Source organism: Sclerotinia sclerotiorum, genomic scaffold, assembly GCF_000146945.2.
Source record: "Sclerotinia sclerotiorum 1980 UF-70 scaffold_9 genomic scaffold, whole genome shotgun sequence".
In the NCBI taxonomy this organism is placed as follows: domain Eukaryota; kingdom Fungi; phylum Ascomycota; class Leotiomycetes; order Helotiales; family Sclerotiniaceae; genus Sclerotinia; species Sclerotinia sclerotiorum.
The window spans coordinates 534783-555371 of NW_001820827.1; the positions used below are offsets into that span (position 1 = coordinate 534783).

The 20589-nt window shown below is 40.6% G+C and overlaps 6 protein-coding genes across 6 annotated transcripts; 4 read left to right on the forward strand and 2 right to left on the reverse strand.

Moving 5' to 3' along the window:
• Window positions 1-441: 441 nt before the first annotated feature.
• Window positions 442-1499, reverse strand: SS1G_07142 (hypothetical protein; the record flags this gene model as incomplete). The annotated part of the gene is made up of 3 exons (XM_001591646.1): window positions 442-537; window positions 574-1100; window positions 1208-1499. The coding sequence occupies 3 exons, from the start codon at window positions 1497-1499 to the stop codon at window positions 442-444; spliced, it is 915 nt and encodes a 304-aa protein (XP_001591696.1).
• A 930-nt stretch (window positions 1500-2429) lies between these two features.
• On the reverse strand, window positions 2430-4109 carry SS1G_07143 (hypothetical protein; the record flags this gene model as incomplete). The annotated part of the gene is made up of 1 exon (XM_001591647.1): window positions 2430-4109. The coding sequence occupies one exon, from the start codon at window positions 4107-4109 to the stop codon at window positions 2430-2432; it is 1680 nt and encodes a 559-aa protein (XP_001591697.1).
• Window positions 4110-6952: 2843 nt separating this feature from the next.
• Window positions 6953-7813, forward strand: SS1G_07144 (predicted protein; the record flags this gene model as incomplete). The annotated part of the gene is made up of 1 exon (XM_001591648.1): window positions 6953-7813. The coding sequence occupies one exon, from the start codon at window positions 6953-6955 to the stop codon at window positions 7811-7813; it is 861 nt and encodes a 286-aa protein (XP_001591698.1).
• Window positions 7814-12068: 4255 nt separating this feature from the next.
• Window positions 12069-12609, forward strand: SS1G_07145 (predicted protein; the record flags this gene model as incomplete). Its single annotated transcript, XM_001591649.1, has 2 exons — window positions 12069-12160; window positions 12438-12609. 2 exons carry the CDS (start codon window positions 12069-12071, stop codon window positions 12607-12609), a joined length of 264 nt encoding a protein of 87 aa, XP_001591699.1.
• A 2195-nt stretch (window positions 12610-14804) lies between these two features.
• On the forward strand, window positions 14805-17919 carry SS1G_07146 (beta-glucosidase 1 precursor; the record flags this gene model as incomplete). The annotated part of the gene is made up of 5 exons (XM_001591650.1): window positions 14805-14897; window positions 15148-15347; window positions 15400-15584; window positions 15650-15852; window positions 15925-17919. The coding sequence occupies 5 exons, from the start codon at window positions 14805-14807 to the stop codon at window positions 17917-17919; spliced, it is 2676 nt and encodes an 891-aa protein (XP_001591700.1).
• A 1677-nt stretch (window positions 17920-19596) lies between these two features.
• On the forward strand, window positions 19597-20304 carry SS1G_07147 (hypothetical protein; the record flags this gene model as incomplete). The annotated part of the gene is made up of 1 exon (XM_001591651.1): window positions 19597-20304. The coding sequence occupies one exon, from the start codon at window positions 19597-19599 to the stop codon at window positions 20302-20304; it is 708 nt and encodes a 235-aa protein (XP_001591701.1).
• Window positions 20305-20589: the final 285 nt, after the last annotated feature.

Below are 20589 nucleotides of genomic sequence, written 5' to 3' on the forward strand. Positions count from 1 at the left end.
ATTACCCGTTGTTCCGACACTTCGCTCGAAGAATCAATGTACGTGGATAGCTTTGTCGTGTGAGAAAAACACGCGGTATTTATCCCCTTGCATGCTGAAAATGGTAGAGTATTGGAGATGTGCAGACTATTTCAGTTGTTCCTCTAAGATCTCAGTAGTATTGATTCGACTTTGTTGCACACATGCTTTCTCTACTTTATGGGACAACGGAATCCTTTATTCTTATACTTGAGTCTCGAAAATAATGGGCAGAGCATACTTCCAAGGAAGGATTTTTGTAAGTACTGCTCTTTGGTTTTATTGAAAAAGATAAAAATTGCTATCGTAATCGAGTGAATTTGAATCAGTGGTCGTTTTTATTAATTATTAATGAGTACGGGAAATGATAGATCGAAGACAATAGGATAAGGAATATATTGGCGTGGTAAAATGAAAGTAAGATTACATGTAACTTGCCAACGACCTTACCAACTTCTCCTCCTCAATACCACTTCCAAACCAACACAGCCCAAAATATCTAAGATAAGCATTCCCAACCTACAAATCCATCCTCCCATTAACATCTCACCATACCTGGACCCCCTCCCTCACAATCACCATTCCTACATCCGCATCTCTTTCCCCCTCCACCACACCCCTAACAAAAGCACCTCCAATCCACGGCTCTATAGCACCCATCCCCTTCATGCTATCCGACCCAATCCTACCCAACCCCGTCGCCAACCAACCCGGACTTACCGCCCACACCTTAACCCCATCTTCATGCAGCGCACGATACCATTCCCGCATCATCATATTCAATCCCGTCTTCGCACTTCTGTACGCCGGCACGTTGAAATTTTTGCCGTCGAAATTCTTCTTGGGCCATCCTTTAGCTGAGTATTTGTTTGGGGGTAAATTCATATTGGTCGTGTTGCCTAGACTGGATGTGCCGGATGCGATGAAGAGGAGACGTGGGTTTGGCACCGAGTTCGAGAGAAGGAGGGGCATGAAAGTGGATGTCATGATTTGGGATCCTGATACGTTTATATCCCAGGATTTATTCCACATTTCGCGTTCGGACATTTCTCCGCTGGTGAGTCGTTGGTCGAGTTGTGCGCCTGGTAAATTGTTAGATATGTTTGTAAAAATTCCTAAGTTCCTTGCATAGCATCTCTAAATCAGGGAGTGGCAGGAGAGGCATGAAATCATGGGGTAAATTCCATACCGGCATTATTAACGAGCACATCCAACTTTCCAAATTTTTCCTTCACTTCCTCAAATGCCCTGGCGATCGCATCGTCGTGTTCGATATCCACAACCAGCGGATATAACTTGCTATTCAATTCTTTCATCTCCTTCGTAACACAGTCGATAGCGTCTTCAATTTTAGCCAAAGAACGTCCGCCAAGGATAATATCATATGCTCTCTCTGAAGCGTAAATGGATTTTACAATCTCAAATCCAAGGCCCGTGTTGGCGCCTGTGATGAGGATTACTTCCCTTTGAGTCTGAGACATGGCTGAAAGTACTTTTGAGAGATGAGATACGATGTTCGAATGAAAAGAGGCGTGGGTAGTTTGATCGGTCTTGATAATCAGTAATGCTCGAAGTCTGTGGTGTCTGAGGCGAAGGAAGAGTGAGGGATGTAAGATTTTGTCCTTTAAAAATACAGATACAAAAGAACATGTTATATATCCTCCATCAGATCTTTTCCAAGTAGTGTTAAAATACTTTCGCCCGGGATCCGGGGAGGTCCCTTTTCCTCTCGGCCGAGTAATGCCAGGGGAAAATACCAGAATTAAGCGAACTGTTAAACCCGTTTATGTCCGAACTCCTGCTTTGGTATAGTTAGTCGATGGAAGAAAATCCGTTTAATTGTAAAGTGTTCATGTATATTAGATTTGGAAGAGAAGGTACAAATTTACAGTCCAACTCAATAATCAGTCAACTTTGGGCGACAGGTATGGTTGACCAAGAGTAGACGGGAGACGCGGGATGCGGATGGACGCAAGACATCGTAACTTTTGAAGTCTAACCCATTTCATGCTATGGATTTCAACTAGGTAGTTTATAAAATATAAGCCATTCAATTTTCCATGACATCCAATTCGATCTCGAAATGATGCATATCAATCATAATATGATCTCATCATTTGGTAAATCCAAATATTGGTACAAAAATGTCCAGCTGGCATCATCTATGCTATTGCTGGTAAGATTTGGCGTATTGCTGCTCCAGATCTCAGTATTTTCCTGAAAAGGTATATTTGCATGCCAATTTGTACTGGGCACGTCTCCTTGGCCATTCTGGAACGAGTAGTACATAGTTGGCGTTTCGTTACTTAGGTCGCACTTGAGGATAGTAGCTTCAATAAGCCTTTGCACTTTCCCAGTGCCTTTGCTCCTAGAAGACTGTTCCTCAAATACTCTCTTAGCTTCCTTTAGCATCACCAAAAAACTGGCACATCTACTACTGATGTCACATCGAGTTCATGCAAACCCTGTCTCGAGTAACAAATGGTAAGACACAATGCCGCACATGCAAGCAAAAAGTCATGCCACGTAAGACTACCCATAAACCAACGCTGTGTTTCCAATTGTCCACCAGGCTCAAACTCTTTATACATATCTAGAAATCTTCGTACCAGTTCCCATGATGACTCGTAGCAAGCCTCAAGGCTCTTTGGTGACCCACGCGTTATGTATTTTCGATGAAGGACGCAAAGACATTTGTGATAAATGAAATATACGCAAAGCCGAGTGACTATCAGAGATGGAGAATCAACCACTGAATCTGCCATGTCTCGTGCTTTGAAAACTTCCGGAAGATTTATGAACGTGTCTCTGATTTCTTGATCGAGCTTTTCGAGCTCCTCATTTGACATGTCAATAGCAGAGAGTGTGTGTCGTATGACTTTTTCAAAGACAGTCACTAGCTTGTGTTTTACGATGAAGAAGAGTAATTCAGTAAGTTCATTTACCGGTCTAGCGGCTGGTAGTTGCAGAGTGTTTTCATCAAAATCGGAATCTAACAAATTCGTTGGAGGCTTTGTATCCCAAGTTGGGAATTGGATACTACTAGGTAATCCCAGCTGGAATGAAACAAGCATATCGATTTGCAATAACATCGACCAAGTGCGCCTGCGCATTTCTCCCTCAAAGGCGGAGAATCTTCCTCCAGATATATCAGCATCGCGATGGTAACCCATGACTGTTGCTAAGCGAACGAGTGCTCCGAGAAGGATAGCTATGCTAGAGCCGAGATCTAATCCTGCGAGACATTTGGAATGTACTAATAGAAGAAGCGCTTCAACCGAAAATTTTTGAGGCCGATGGTAATCTCCAGCGACTAAGCATTGTGCGGCCGCTACATCATATCGTTCGATTGAACTCTCCTCATCTGTGACTGACTTTGTTGACACTGCCCGGGTAGCTATATCGAGGATTGAGAACAACATTGAGGTCCAAAGTGGTGAAGCATTGGAAGGATTGGCCCAGAAGGACTGATAGTACTGACGGAATTGTGCGGTATGAACAAAAGGAGCTGCAACGGTTTTCGTCCTAAAATAAGCTCCCACTAAACGATCAACTTTAATTTTTGGAGGTAACAATTGTGATAGTATTTGATGGAATGTTAGTGATGAGTCCTTTGCACCAAGCAAGTAATCAATTGAATCCTCATGTGTACCAATGAAATCTGGTCTCACGCCATTAATGTTATCATATTCCGTAATCACTGTCCGTAGTTCCTCGATATCATCAAGCATCGCAGACCAATGAGTTGCGCCGCTATGGACTGCTCCTTGAGATACACCAGCTCTCCCGGTTTGAAACACATTACCACCATCCACGATTACGGGAGCTTCCTGTGGCTGTGATAGCTGCTGCACCAATTGTTCCAAGTGTTCAAGCCTCTCTGCAGCTGACAGGCGATTTTGATCTCTACTTGGTCCGCCCTGTGATCCTTCAAAGCCTTTTTTTGAGTAGACGCAAGCAGATGCTTCGTTTCTTCGAATACAAGATGAGCAAGGAACTTTGAGATCACATTTCAACTTGCGTTTTCTGCAAACTGTGCAAGCGCGCAATTCACGATGTCTCGTGATTCGTCGTTGTTGTGTAGATTCCATTGAGATTCGTCACCTTTGGGATCCTTCATCTGCCGTTGCTAGTTCTGCGAGGTGGTCCACTCCTTGAACAGATATGTGTGTTTATCTAGAAGCTTCCTCTGCAATAGCCATGGATTTTGATAGACATTCGATGTTCGATGCTCAATATTCGATATGTGTAATAGAAGTGGAAGTTTGAGGGAGGTTGGTAAGACATAGACATCATCGCTTCCCCACACTAGTTCGGAGCTTGGACCAGCTGAATGCTAGTTCAACATGATGAAATGAAACAGGAACTTTTCGATTATCACGGTGATTTCTCAGTGTTTCTCATACAGTTATGTTTGCTCCTTGACCTTCAATGGAGGAGATATCAATTTTGTGGGAAAGGTCTCAAAGTAAAATCTTTTGATGTGTTTCTTTCCACCACACACCTTTTTATGGCCTTCCATCCTTGAATTCACATGTATTTCGACTTTTCCGCCTAGCTCAAGACCAAACTCATTCTAAAGCGTCTATTCATTAAATTTGATTCTCTTCGAACACACTTCCTTGAAGCACCAACATAAAAGGTGCTATCTAATGGTATCAATAACCTTTCCCCATCGAGGCTCAGCAATCATTCCGCTCAATTGCAATAGCTTTCTTCCGGCGCTGGATAGTAATGCGATGCGATGTAGTCACGAACTTTTTTCTGCAATTTCCATCATAAAAGCAGCGTTTGCGAAGCCTCGCGAGAATATAAAGGTTCTGGTTATGGTAGTATTTGTTGGGCATTGATCAGGCTTTTTTTGCGAATTTCCAAGTGGATGTGCAATTAAAAGTGCGGAATCTGTCTTGGTTTGCGAGAAGTATCATATCTGATCCTCTGCACAATTGCCTATCTTTAGTTTCCAGTGGGCACAGTGGGTACCTGGCGCAGAAGCTCCTTTCTCAGATATTTTTCTCATTTTATGTCACATCCCGCTGCTGTGCGTGATATTTCGGCGGTAAGATCGGTCGAAATCACAGCATTTGACCTTGTGCCCATGCATATCTGGCCCACACTCACTATTTCGCGACGAAGAGTATTTATATACACGTGCATACTATCGTGGCCGTGCAATGGAGCTGCGGAGATTTACAGCAAAGGATTAAGCATAATCCTCCTAGAGCATAGGAAGTGAAATAGAGTGAAAATAAGTCACAATTCCACATTAACGGCCAATCATTTCAATATCCTTGCGAAGCATTGCGTGGTTATCTTTTACCGATTTCGTCTGGAGGATTAAGCATTCCTTCCACCTTTGACTATCTCCATCCTTCACGTAAAACCGTATCTATGGATAAATGGCTAGCATCTTTCTTCCCGGTATTGGATGTTTCGGGCACGAACAGAACACTTTCCCATCAATCAGGGTACCAATAAATCAATTGTCCCTACATGCAAAGCCGTTAGTTGGTGGCAATTGTAGTTACTCACTAGGGCCTCAACCTTTTCGGGTGATATATGTGACGAGCAGAATTATCCAAGCCTCTCAGATCACGTGCAGATATGTAAATCCATATTGTTTCGGGTTTGTTTATGTCAAACTTAGTTTATAGGTTGCTTTTGTTGCACGTCGGATTTTTATGTCAACCACGTCCTGGTCTGAAAGTGGCCTTTGATGGGAAGTTGTTGAAGATGTGCACATTTGGTGGGCCGGAAACAAGGAAAGTTCTTTTGTGAATAATTACAGCATCTTTTCAATGTCTAGTTGGGATAAAGCAAGACCTGAGAGATGATGCCTCAGATCAGTTTGCATTTGCTAGAACACAAAGTAGTACTAAAAGTTTTGTTTCATGAGCGACGAGCCCAAAGGTGGATGAAATTGACGAAGTGGAATACGTAATGTCATAGTATTGTGTGTAGCTGGTTTTGGCCACAGCCAGTCTTCACTTTTATCACTTTTAGAGCACTCCCAAAGATGTCATTTTTGATACACACCTCTCTCTTCTATACCTCTTGCAGTTGTTGGTCTGCTCAACCTTTGCTATTGTATTTTCCATACTTCGTGTATATCAGCTGCATTTCTCAAATCCAAGTGCGCAGTCCACTCGATAAGCTAGGATTGTCCCATGTTGCAGCTTCTTCTCTTATTTGCTGGAGAAGTCTTGGTCATAAAGAAGACTTACATAACATCTTTATTGGAAATGATTTTGTGGTTATCACACTGTCTCTTTTCGCTTTTTTCGCTCTATACCCTCTCCCCTTTCCTCTCTTATCCTCGTAATAAATACAAAAACTGAGAATTGTAGGACATCTACCTTCTCTCTTTCCACTTCTCTCTCACTATATACACCGACAAGACAAATTAAGACACGTAAATAGCATCACCCATCCATTAAACCCCTATCTATAACCTTACATCTAAGCATAAATATTAGAGTACTCGCTTACTCATCTACACATAACTCCCCTAACTCATATTTCCCAACATGGCACTAAAACAGTTTCTCAAAACGGATACAATAATCTATACAACAAAGGAGAGATTGAATCACGAAGAATAAAGCTCAAAACATACTTTCCTATCTAGGGAATTTAAAATCTTATCTCGAAATTGAAACTGGGAGAGAAGTAGAAATTGAAACTGAAATCGCATATCGTTCTTTCTCTGTTTGAAAGATAGTGCACTAGGTACCCACACCTTCCTCGAGTGGAAAAAATTGATAGCCAAGAAGGATATCATCTCGAATCCTGTCTTTATTCCCTCCCAGCTTTGTGAATATTTATTTTTTCCACCAATTCTTATTCGTTGGTACCATTTTTATATTCATAGACCTATCATAAGCTAATTTAACCACTTCCATAAATAAATACTTCTCAGTCTTCATCTTTCACAATGGATAAGCCACCATCAGGAAAAGAAGAGTCAACTACTGCGTCTCAATCAGATGAATCCCGGACTCATGAGGTAGAAGTCAAGAGTTCTAATGGAACCAATAAAAATCATGAGCGTTACGAGGGATTAATATCAAGATACCACAAACAAATTTGCAAAGAACAAACTTCGACAGATACACGAAGGGATTTAGAAAAAAAGTTCGATGTAAAGACAGGAAGTTCAACTGATGGGATGGAAGGACGTGGATCAGCAAAATATCAAACAATTCCAAATCGAGCGAACATAAACCACCGACAAACTAAGTCGAACCCAGAATCGATGACGGTACGAGTAGCTCGAGCACGTAGGAATGCAATGTTTGAAGGGTCTGAAGGGTCAGAAGGGGTGGATGATTCAAAGACCACAAGAGTGACCATGGGATCGGGTAAACATGGCTTAGTTTCGGCTGATTCAGGAGGACTGCTTGAACCATCATATCCTTCAGTATCCTCGCCGATTACAATACCGCCACGTGTAGTTCTACCACCACATCATGTTGGATCCGAGGGAGTATATCGTGATGCAACCGGGTTATCTTCGAAAATGTCGGCTCCTGAGGAAAGCAAATCCCGCACCACCGCTTCTGAAAGTCCAAAGTATAAGCTACAGGTGGATGCTTCGTCCTTTGGTCATACCGTGGGGAAGATGCGTACCCCGAGGAGTATGTCTGATGGATTTGGAGCGACAGTGGCCATGTACAATAAGCTGAAAGATTTGTCAGTGGAACTGGAACAGAACAAGGGCGAGGAGCGAGTTGGTAAGATGAAGAGAAAGACAAAGAATGCGGGGATGAAGGATGATGCGAAGAAGAATCGATAGAAGGAGGCGAGGTCACTTTGGGAGTATAAGCGAGCATTGCTGATATATCTTCTGATTCGGTTCTTGTCAGCGAAACATCGATAGACTTTCAACTCTATAGTATGTAATTACTTCTAGCGGAATTGAATATAGAATTTTTAAAATATTCTGATAATCGCATGGCTGACCTACTTAGTATCTAGTTTATCTCTTTCGATTCTTCAATAGAAATAGGTACAAATAGTAGTTTCTTTAGTTCCTCCTTCATGTAACGCCACATCTTCTCAATCTTATTGAGCTATGACGAAGGGGGGTTGTATATTTAATAAACAGTAGCGAAAAAAAATCGAATGTAGGAAGAATCACTGGAGACACTTCCGGGAATACTTCAGAGAAAGTCATCGAAGACAGAGAAGAAAGTTTTTCAGAGGAATTCACAACGAAAACAACGAGAACAAAAGAATAGATGGGTATGAAGCAGTCGTGAATAAGAATGAGATCAAAACGGGGAGTATTCAGAGTGAGCTGTCCGACCCAGCAATATTTGATATTTGGATACTGGTTCCGGAGTTGAGAAAGAAACTAATTAATTTTTCTCTTCGTTTGGTTCAGAATTGCTACATTGGTAATTTTTTAGACGTTTGAAATAAAGAGTCTGATGTGTGAATTCAGCGAGGGAGGAATTATTAAGAGAGAGTAAGTGTTGACCTCCTGGGATCTTGGCAGCATATGCATATATATTGCATGATGCATATAAGGAGCAAACAAAACTCAACTTTTAATTCATTCTTTCCTTTTCGGTATACTGTTTGTTTGCTTTCAATATTTTGATTTCAAAGCACTTTAATTCCGAAGGCTGAAGACCTAACCTTATTCCTTCATTTTTTTGAATATATACTCGCAGCTTAACTGCTTAGCTAGAGAATCAATCAATTCAATCTGGTGCTCTTTCTGGTCTCAAGAAACCCAATAGTAAGGGATTAAATTAATGTTGCGATCAAATTAACGTTGCGATCTGTTATTTTAGACAGTGAACTGGAGAGGATACTAGCCTTGGAATATCATGATCAGAAAGATGGAAAAGAGAATGGCATCTTGTGGTACCACTTTTGGCCTTCGTTTTAATGTTGCTAATTCAGACTCAATCTCATTTAAATTTTAGGTAAATCAAATGCTGAATTTCGATTTTGATATTCTAGCCTAATAGTTATGAAATCATTAATTGCTGAAATTGAAAGAATTGGGAAGATCCGAAAGGGGGAGGGAGGTCTTCTGAACACAATATACTTCTTCGCACCGAAGGCCTACCAATAGTTTGATACCGGAAGAACTCAACAAAAAGAATACACACCAAGTAATCTTAAACTTTTTTTTTAGATAGGTTCGACAAATGGGTTAAGATTCGAAATGTTCAAATCGATATCCCGATGCTTTGTCAATCTCTCTCATGTCGGAATATCTGAAATTCCGACCTCAGTTGACCTGAAATCTCGCGTTCTCGTGATTATGTAAACAAGCTATGAGTTTAAAACAACTACACAAAACTTCAATCTAGGTCTGGGTGACGAGCTTTGCAAAATTATCTTTGAGGGAGTAGTAGAAACTCCATCATCCTTGCTCCCTCGTCTTTTCGGCTGAATCATAATGTAAAGTTTGATACATCTTGATTCTCAGAAGGTTCGATAGGAGGAATGTGTGCTGTAGCTCGGATTGTGCTGAACGTTTGTTTTTAGTGGTGATATATATTGTTGCTGAACGTCAAGATGACGAAGGATACTAGTTGTATTTGTATCTTCGAGATATGCTTTTCTTTCGAGTACAGCATCGAATAGATCGATATAGCCTGATAATTTCACTCTATAGTACAGAACCGATATCAGCTAAGCATATACCCATTACACCTAGCATGCATTATATGATTAGTTTGGAGACATGCAGGTCAAAGTGCACCTGTATGATTGAAGCATCCTTAATAATCTTTCTCTCTTCAATAATTATACTTTAATCTTTTACAGCTAACGCCCGCTCTTTCCTCTCATTCAAAATATCGTTATACAATCATAATTTCCCTATCGCTATTGATAGTAACGATAGGTACGTGCTTTGAGGCATTAAATAATGGTATATTTGTACATATGAGCTGAACCACCACCCTCCCACCCCCGCCCCCTCTTCTTCTCCCTTCCCCTCCTTTCCCCTCCCTCCCAAAGTTTGGAGATCTCTATTGTTTTCGTTGTTTCTCTTCCTGATCTATTTTCAAGGAAATGTTTTCTAATAAAGACCTTTATGTATTTGAAGTTGCCCTTTCCTTTTGTTTTCTGATAATAAGAATGAATTTAAAGATAATAAGGATAATCTTGATAGGGTTTGATTAATGGAAAACCTAACTGATCAATCTTTTGTGAAAAAGAAATATTAAGGTAAATGTCTCCGGAATGGAATAGAGTGATTGGTCTAGAAGTGAATATTGTAGTTTCTACAGCTTATTCAGACCTAGGGTATGATAATTAACTCTCATGTGACCGTTTTCAAAGATTGATGTTTCTATATATTAAGTCTAGTACCCCCTTTCTGGGCCACCCTTAATATAGGCCACCCTTTTACACCAAAAATCATCATTTTCGATTATTAATAACTTTGTAATCAATCAATAAAATTTAACAAAATTTAAATTAGAGATTCATTATATAATTATTAATAAATTCTAAAAGTTTCAGATTTATAATAATTGATTTCATTGAAATTTGAAAGATTAAACTTTTGAGTTTTTAATTTGTATAGAATTTATATATAAATTTGAAAAATCTTTAAAATCTTAAATAACTTGTTACGAGGTTTGCCGTCTAGATCACGTGGAAGTGCTCTAGGCTCTCGAGGTGGTTTATAACTAGGCGTCAAGCAGGGACTTAAGTAATGACAAATAATGATATGCAATTCGTAACCAATAGTAGAGTATACTAAATGATTGATCTTGAGCACGAAGCTCTATACAAAGGAAATCCATCTTAATTATATAGACCTCCATGCTTCATGGCTCGAAGGGAGCTGTAACGATACTGTACTGGAGGCAGCGGCTGCCTAAGGTTTCGTCGGATTGGTAGTTGTGGGTTAAGGCTTTATCACTGGTATTCACTTGGAAGTGAATTCGTTACTAGGTCAAGTAGAATGTAGGTAAACTAATTGATAACCAAGTTGAGCACAAAGCTCTTAAACTATAAAACTATTCTAACTATATACTAAACGTTTCTCTGAATGCTAGCTCTGCTAGCAGGCTAGCAGAGCTATCACGTCACGTGATCTCCTATTGGCCTCAGGACACTAATCCTGGGACGATTCTCATCTTAGGATAATATTAGATGTGGTTCGTGACAAGGAGCGAGGGGATCGAGCTTCGATCCTTTCGCTCTCCTCGATCGAAGGGCTCGAGAGGCCAAGCCTTCGAGCTCTTCGAGTCTTCGCGTCACGTGTTATTACTAATCTCGTGACCTAATTGTTACCTGTCGTAACAATATTATTTTATATTATTTTATATTATATATTAAAATTAATAAAAAAAAATATTATTAAAAAAACTAATTATAAATATAATTTTGTTACGACGGCTATCTTCTACGCCGAGTCACATGACTAAACCAAGGTAACGTGATTAAGTCACGTTATGGACCGCTGCGCGGTCCTGACTAGCCATAGGCATGAAGGTCTATATAATTAAGATGGATTTCCTTTGTATAGAGCTTCGTGCTCAAGATCAATCATTTAGTATACTCTACTATTAGTTACGAATTGCATATTTGTCATTACTTTAAGTCCCTGCTTGACGCCTAGTTATAAACCACCTCGAGAGCCTAGAGCACTTCCACGTGATCTAGACGGCAAACCTCGTAACAAGAATCAATCAACAGAATCCAGGATCCAGGATCCAAGAACAAATAAACAAATCGGATAAACCTAAAGCCTACTCATTACCGAAGAATACCCATTATCCCACTCCATCCCATCCCATCCCATCCCATCCCATCCCATCCCACATATCAATACGGGGGCGGGGAAGAAAAAAATCTGGAGCTCGCTCGTTCATTCGTTCATCCATTCATTCCCAGTTTATTGGAAAAAGGCTGTTTTTACTTTTTACTTTTATTTTTATTCTTATTTTGCAACCACAACGCCGTAGATTTTCCCGGGAAACCTTGTTAAGCGGGGTTTTTTTTCCCTTCCCACGATGAATTACCTAGGTAATATTTGTCTTAATGTTAAATGTCCATGCGGGACGGAAATGATGGAGATGGAGAAGGAGAAGATTACTTGGGACAAGACATTTTATTTTTGTAATCGGACCGATGATTTCTGCGATGTTTGTTTAGGGATGGAGTGAGTGAGTGAGTGAGTGAGTAATAAGTAAGTAGGTTTGGAGGCGAATAGGACCTAGGTCTATACGGACAGAAGTATACTACTTACTATACACTAGATTAGCGTGGAGCTGGGGAAATACTACCTAGGTAACGTGTTGAACTTGAACGGCGGGGTCGGATACGAGGGCTTTTTTGATGTGATGTGAGGATTTTGAATTTTTTATTTATTTATGTCCGGGTTGTTAGGAGTTAAGATACTTACTTACCTGGTAGTTACTTACTTTCCTGGGTAGTAGGGATTTAGAGGTCAGTAGGTATGATAATTTTTTGGTCGGAAAGCTGGAATTGATTGCAAAGCTCAGATTGATTGGAAAGCTGCCAAGCTCGGCTATTGATAGTTTGTTTGTCTGCTGCGGTCTACATACCTGGATAATATCCCTACCTATAAAAAGATGGGATGGTGGATGATGGAGAAAGAAAAAGAGAATTAGAAGGCGGAGTGAATTATTGTTCCTAGTGTGTCTTTTCGGTATTGCCGATCCGAAGTTGTGATCCTTGGATGGGTAAGCAGGGCTAAGGTAAAATGGTAGATGTTTTGCGAGTGTACCGGAGTAGTTTTGTCGTTCTCGTTCTTTTGTAAGATCTTAGCTGGAAGGAGTTGTGTGTTGTGTTGTGTTGTGTTTGTGGACGGGGTGAGAATGGGGGTTGATGGATTGTGGGTGGATTGTGGATCTTGGGGTGAATCTTGGATGTTGATGTGGATGATCAAACTCCAGAGGAAAGGAAGAATTCTAGAACTTCTTTGGGATTCCCCTGTTGATCTTTTCTTAGTGTTCACGTTGTACTCTGGACGGAGCATGGTAGGTAGAGTGGATAGATGAATGGTAGGTGAATAGTAGATAGAGAAGTGAGTAGATGATAGGTAGCCAAATTCATCACTATATGAATTCTATAATGCTCGTCTTGCAGAGTCGTTCCAAACCTAATCAAGAGTAATATTCCTCAGATCATCATCATCATCATCCCGTAATAAAATCTCACAGTCCTCTTTCCCGCACTACTTCTAAGCCACATCGAAGAAAGAAAAGAAGAAAAAAATCCAGTAAAAAATGTTGAAAAGGAAAAAAAGTCAATTAGGCTCAGAAAGTGGAGAATTGATGAATCATCCAACAACTCAATGTATCCGATCATTACTCGCCTGGTATTTTGTGCCCACTACCCAGGGAGCCAGCTGACAGTTTGACAAGCGGGTTTGTGTGGTACCGTCCCCGCCTTTTCCCCAACTCCCGAGGAATTTCCGAGATCGTGGTGGGTGGGTACGCGGGTCAGTTAAGACTTTGTGGGGTTTGTGCGGAGAGAGAGGGATGAAAGGATGAGGGATGAGATGGGATGGGATGAGGGAGGACTAAAATCTTAGTTTGAAGAGTTTTCATGGTTGAGAGGTTTTTCCGAGAGAGTGTATTTATTTTATTGTATTGTAGCGAATTGAAATGAAGTGAATTTTTCAAATTACATTATTATTGTTTGTTCCCTGGTTTGTTTGAGAGCAATGACAAGTACTGATTTTTGTTTCTGTATTTTGGATGATGAAGCTTGGTGATTCTTATTATTTGGGTGATGAGGATAGATACTGTACTGTAAAGACGGAATAATGTGAGTTCGGAATAGTATGAATATGGCATAGTGTGAGTATTGCTTGGAGACGCATGGACAATGGGGGGATGCCATATCTACACTTATTAATTCCTATAATACTCAGACCTAGTAAACAACATATTTGTATGTGCAGGGAAATGTTTCTTGGGAATTTTTGTTCACCGTTTCTTCGGGTCGGGTCTCTATTACGGATAGAACTTCCGGGCAAGCGTCATCTTTAATTTACATACATGCCTTTCCCCGTGCCCAAGTATACCTGGTCCCCACATATTACCGTGAGTCGCTTTCAAGAAGATTTGTCTGGCTATCATCAAGCTGCAGGATTGTTGTGATGGTTTTTAGGAATATAATATATAATATATGATATATTACATGATATATTACATATAACATACACTCATAAACTTACAATCTGATAATGTCAGATTGACATTATCGACCCCCATCCCAAGCCCAAGTTCAAGCCCAAATCTAATATCCAGGAACTCAGGGACTCAGGAACTTAGCACGTCTTTCCATTGAATGGAAAATTGAAGATCTTCCCCTCTTTCGACAACACTAACAACAGCACTTGGCTGTAGGTAATTAAGACTAAGTAAGACTTCATGCACGTCGTCTGATAATCATAGACCACCGGTACTATTACTTGGCTTTTTCATCATACAACATTTCGACCAGAGTACCACTACCCTATCTAGCTTACTGGGGAGGGTGGCTCTTAGCCTTCCCGCAAATACTGGGGAAGCTCTACGGAGTAACTCTTTTCGTACTTCCTCTCCTTCTTGGTATGCGGCCCCATCTTCGATTATCATGACAAACGATCCACGAGCGAGAAGATGGCAAAATGTAAGATTACAATCCACAGACATATATAAAGTATCTGATGGTCCCGAAATATTTCATGACTTCACTACCATCATATCTTTCCTCATTTTTTTTGAGACTATACCCAATAATTTAATTACATCACCAGTTATTATCATTATTGGTGGTAGCCCTCCCTCAATATGCGGTATTCACTAGTCGTTGCCGGGTTACTGGCTGCAGCTACTCCCAGTCAACAAGCAACTACATCACATCGCACAAAACAATCACGACAGGTTTGTCACTCCCTTCCATAACACTTTCCTCCCTTCTTTTAGCATTCCACGAACCATCTTTTTCTGCACAACTACCAACTGCATGAACGCAAAAATTAATCATTCTTTTCTCGATCACTACTTTTCATGATTACAATCATTTAATAAATTATTCTACACTCTCACCATCATGAAGAGTCTGCTGGATCTCATCCTTGTTCTTACCGGTGTAATAAATGGTGATAGATCGTTACTAACTCTTGGTACACAGTCCGTAAATGCTACATATCCTGGCGGAGTCGACCCTGCTGCTGAAGCCGGTGCGCTCTTCGGTCAAACTAGTGATCCATTCTATCCTTCACCATGGATGAGTCCAAATATGGGTGGTTGGGAGGATGCTTATGTCAAGGCCAAGGATTTCGTTTCTCAACTTACGCTGATGGAAAAGGTTAACTTGACTACCGGTGTTGGGTAAGTTTGTGAATCTTTGATATCAATGAAATTAAGGCTGATGATCATTTAGTTGGGAAGGTGAACAATGTGTTGGTCAAGCAGGATCGGTTCCTCGACTTGGTCTCAGATCAATGTGTATGCAAGATTCACCAGTGGGTGTTCGTGATACCGACTTCAACTCGGTATTCTCTAGTGGTCAATCTGTTGCAGCCACTTTCGATCGTGGTTTGATGTACGCTCGAGGTTATGCTATGGGTAAGTTTTACTTTTTAATGATTGGTTCATACACCTGATTTGACCAAAGCTAATCAATTCGATAGGCCAAGAACACAAAGCAAAGGGTGTGACTGTTCAACTTGGTCCAGTTGCTGGTCCTCTCGGTCGTTCGCCACAAGGTGGACGCAACTGGGAGGGATTTAGTCCAGATCCTGTCTTGACAGGTATTGGAATGGCTGAAACCATTAAAGGTATTCAAGATGCTGGTATTATTGCTTGTGCTAAGCATTTCATCGGTAACGAACAAGTATGTACACCTTTTCTCTCCCGTCATAAATGTATTGCATACTTTTAGTTTTGGTAACTAACATAAATTCAGGAACATTTCCGTCAGGCTCCCGAAGCAATTGGCTACGGTTACAACATTACCGAATCCTCTTCATCAAATATTGATGATGTAACTATGCATGAAACTTACCTATGGCCATTCGCTGACGCCGTTCGCGCTGGTGTTGGTTCCATCATGTGTTCTTACAACCAAGTCAACAACTCTTACTCTTGTCAAAACTCCAAGATGCTCAACAACTTACTCAAGGAGGAGCTTGGATTTCAAGGATTCGTTATGAGTGATTGGCAAGCTCAACATAGTGGAGCATCTTCAGCAGTAGCTGGATTAGATATGACCATGCCCGGTGACACTGTTTTCAACAGTGGAGAAAGTTACTGGGGAACCAACCTCACATTAGCAGTCATCAACGGCACTGTTCCAGAATGGAGACTTGATGATATGGCGATGAGAATCATGGCTGCCTACTTCAAGGTTGGTTTAACTCTCGACGAGCCAGAGATCAACTTTTCCTCATGGACTCTTGATACATACGGACCACTCCACTATGCCGCCAACAAGGACGTTCAAAAAATCAACCACCATGTCGATGTTCGAGGAGATCATGGAAAGTTGATCAGAGATATCGGAGCTCGATCAACTGTTCTTTTGAAGAACACCAAAAATGCGCTTCCTCTTTCAAAGCCCAAATTCCTTGCTGTTATCGGACAGGATGCTGGACCAAATGCTTACGGACCTAACGGATGCTCTGATAGAGGTTGTGATAATGGTACTCTTGGTATGGCTTGGGGTTCGGGCTCATCAAACTTCCCTTACCTCATTACTCCAGACACCGCTCTTCAAAACCAAGCAATTGCCGATGGCACTGTTTATCAAAGTATCTTGGATAACTATGCTACATCCCAGATTGAGGCACTTGTTAGCCAAGACGTCACAGCCATCGTTTTTGTGAACGCCAACTCCGGAGAAGGATATATCAGTGTTGATGGAAATGAAGGTGACCGCAACAATCTTACTCTCTGGCATTCTGGAGACGCATTGATCCAAAATGTTTCTGCCATTTGCAACAACACTATCGTCGTTATTCACTCTACTGGACCTACTTTGGTTGGTGATTGGTATGATAACGAGAACGTTACTGCAATCTTGTGGGCTGGTGTACCAGGACAAGAAAGTGGAAACAGTATCACTGATATTCTGTATGGAAAGGTCAACCCTGCTGCACGTACACCATTCACATGGGGTCCAACCAGAGAGAGTTATGGTGCTGATGTTCTCTACGATGCCAATAACGGGGAGGGTGCACCGCAAGTCGATTTCACTGAAGGAAACTTCATCGACTACCGTGCATTTGATCGCCAAAACATTGACCCAATTTATGAATTTGGTTTCGGTCTCTCATACACCACATTTGACTACTCTGAGCTGGTTGTCACCAAGAATACCAACGCAAGCAGCTTCTACACTCCTTCATCTGGATTGACTCAAGCTGCTCCAACTTTTGGAAACTTCTCTAAAAATCTCGATGATTATCTCTTCCCCAATGGTTCATTCCCATACGTCTACCAATACATCTACCCATACCTCAACACCAGCGATGCCGCCGCCGCCTCCGCAGATCCAAGATACGGACAAGAAGCCTCTGAATTCCTCCCACCAAACGCCGCCAACGGTTCTCCTCAACCCATTCACGCAGCAGGTGGTGCACCAGGTGGAAACCCACAACTCTACGATGTCCTCTACACTGTCACAGCACAAATCCACAACTCCGGAGATATCGACGGTGAGGAAGTTCCTCAACTCTACATTAGTCTCGGTGGACCAAATGATCCAGCAGTCGTATTGAGAGGTTTCGAAAGACTTTCCATTCCTGCTGGTTCGACTGCTACTTTCCGTGCCGATTTAACGAGAAGGGATTTGAGTAATTGGGATACAGTGGCTCAGAATTGGTTTATTAGTGATTATACCAAGAAGGTTTTTGTAGGATCTAGTTCGAGGAAATTACCTTTGACTCAGGATTTGGCTTGAGGATGAGGGGAAGAAATGAGAATGGGGAAGAAATGAGGAAATAGATTCGAGATGTTACTTAATACTTGATGATTGGGGGATAGATTGGATGGCTTGGGTTTACTTTTACCATTTTTGGGGGTATGGTTGTGTAATCTTACGTACGTACATAGTTCATGAAGTTATGATTTTTGATAGATTATGATTATGTATTCGCATGCAATGGATTGTTGATTCTGAGATGTTTTGATATTTTGATTCTTTGATTCTTTGATTCTTTAATTCTTTGATATTTTGATGTATGTATCGAATGGGTTGGTTGATTGGCTGGTAAAGGGGTTTAGCAAGGGAGTAGATGAATGTAATTTTTGATTATGGGTTTACTTTGATATAGATTTACTTTGATGTTATCACAATGATAGATAGGTATTTAGATAATATAATGATATTTTATAAACAAGAAAAGAAAATACTAAAAGAAGTATCAATTATATAGAATATGAAAGCCGTATGTATTTATATGTTACGATAGTAACAACTGACTACTTAGTAGAGCTTGGGCCTTGTGCAAAAGCGATCAGATTTCATCGAATTAATATGTGATCTGGGTCATTTTAGGATCGTATGCGCACGCACTGTCAGAAAACACGTGACTTGGAGCTTTTGGAGCTTGAGGATCCAAAAGGATCCAAGGAAGCATGAATATCTATATAATCAAGACTGATTTCCTTTGTATAGAGCTTCGTGCTCAAGATCAATCATTTAGTATACTCTACTATTAGTTACGAATTGCATATCATTATTTGTCATTACTTAAGTCCCTGCTTGACGCCTAGTTATAAACCACTTCGAGAGCCTGGAGCACTTCCACGTGATCTAGACGGCAAACCTCGTAACAAGCGATTTCAGAATTGGATCCTTTCTTAATTCGCTTTGCTAATATACTTTCAATTATTTTTTCAAAATAAACCAAACTCCTTTTATATCATTTCAATTACATTGCTTTCATTATGATCAACAAACCGAAACGAAGATCTGAACGATTGAATAGACGAAAAATGACATTGCTAAATAAAGCATATGAGATATCAAAATTTTGTGAAGTCGATGTCGCTTTGATCTTACGTATTCGCAAAACTGGCCAGTATATAACTTATAATTCTACTGATCTCCAATCATGGCCACCTTCTAACGAAGAGATCGTAAGTTATTAATTGCTTGAAAAGGCTATTATTATTATATTAATAGAATAACAGCGATCATCTTATCCGCTTCCGATAAACTTACTTTCGAAGGATATGGAAGCTGAGTATAAAAAGCCATCAACTCGTGTTTCGAATACGACAGAGAATTCAATCACGATTACTTGATGTCGTCGCGACGGACTTGCTCGATAAGTGTCTTATTGTTGTGGAAGTAGAACTAAAAAGATCAAAATGTTCTTCATTTTGATGTGGTTGGAGATTTGAGATAAGATCCGATTAGAGATTTTCGCAACCAATCAAAATTGAAATTCAGAAACCACGGGTTTTCATAATCTTACAGTGATTGGTGATGTGATGGCAGTGACTAAGCTATCTTAGCGAGCGGAAGAATACCTAACGTGTTTCATCACCCCGTGCACCATATCACCTCGTGCACCACTTTCACCTCAATTCACATCAATCACTTCAATACGCGATTTATCAATAAATAATTATGGTATCGACATTAAATGGACGCGATATCGTTATGGCGATGGAGGCAATGGCTAAAGATAAAAATTTAAGCCTCCGGAAAGCTGCCAAGATTTACAATATTACTCATACGACACTCATGCGTAGAATGAAAGGGATCACTCCTGCCTCCGAATATCGTCAAAAACAGCATAAAATTACTAAAATTGAAGAGGAGGTTATTATTCAGCATATAATCGATATGGATGAGCGAGGATTTAGTCCTAAATTCATAAGTGTTGAAAGTATGGCGAATCACATTCTTGAATCGAGGGGTGGAAAGCGTGTTGGTAAACAATGGGCATATCGATTCGTGAATCGACACAATATTCTAAAAACGCGTTTTAATCGTGCCTACGACTTCCAAAGGGCTCTCTGCGAGGATCCTAAGCTTATTAATAAGTGGTTTCAACTATTCAAAAATATAAAGGCAAAATATGGAATACAGGAGTGCGATATATGGAATTTTGATGAAACAGGCTTTATGATGGGAGTGATATCCTCTAGTATGGTTATTACTACTGCAGATAGACGTAGCAAAAGTAAAGGAATACAGCCAGGCAATAGAGAATGGTCGACAGCGATTGTATGTGGTAATGTGACGGGGGAGAACATACCTCCATATCTCCTTGTTCAAGGACAAATGCACCTAGCCAATTGGTACAGCGAGACGGATATGCCTCCCGAATAAATGGTTAAAACTACTATAAATGGATGGACGAATAATGAGATAGGTTTAGAATGACTAAAGCATTTTGATAAGCATACGAAACTCCGAACAAAGGGTGCATATCGAATGCTAGTCTTAGATGGATATGAAAGCCATGAATCAGGCCCTTTTCAGAACTATTGTATAGAACATAAAATTAAAGCCGTCGGATTACCACCTCATTCGAGTCATCTCACCCAACCTCTTGATGTTAGTTGTTTTAGTGTGCTAAAACGCGCATATAGCAAGCAAATTGAGGGGTATATA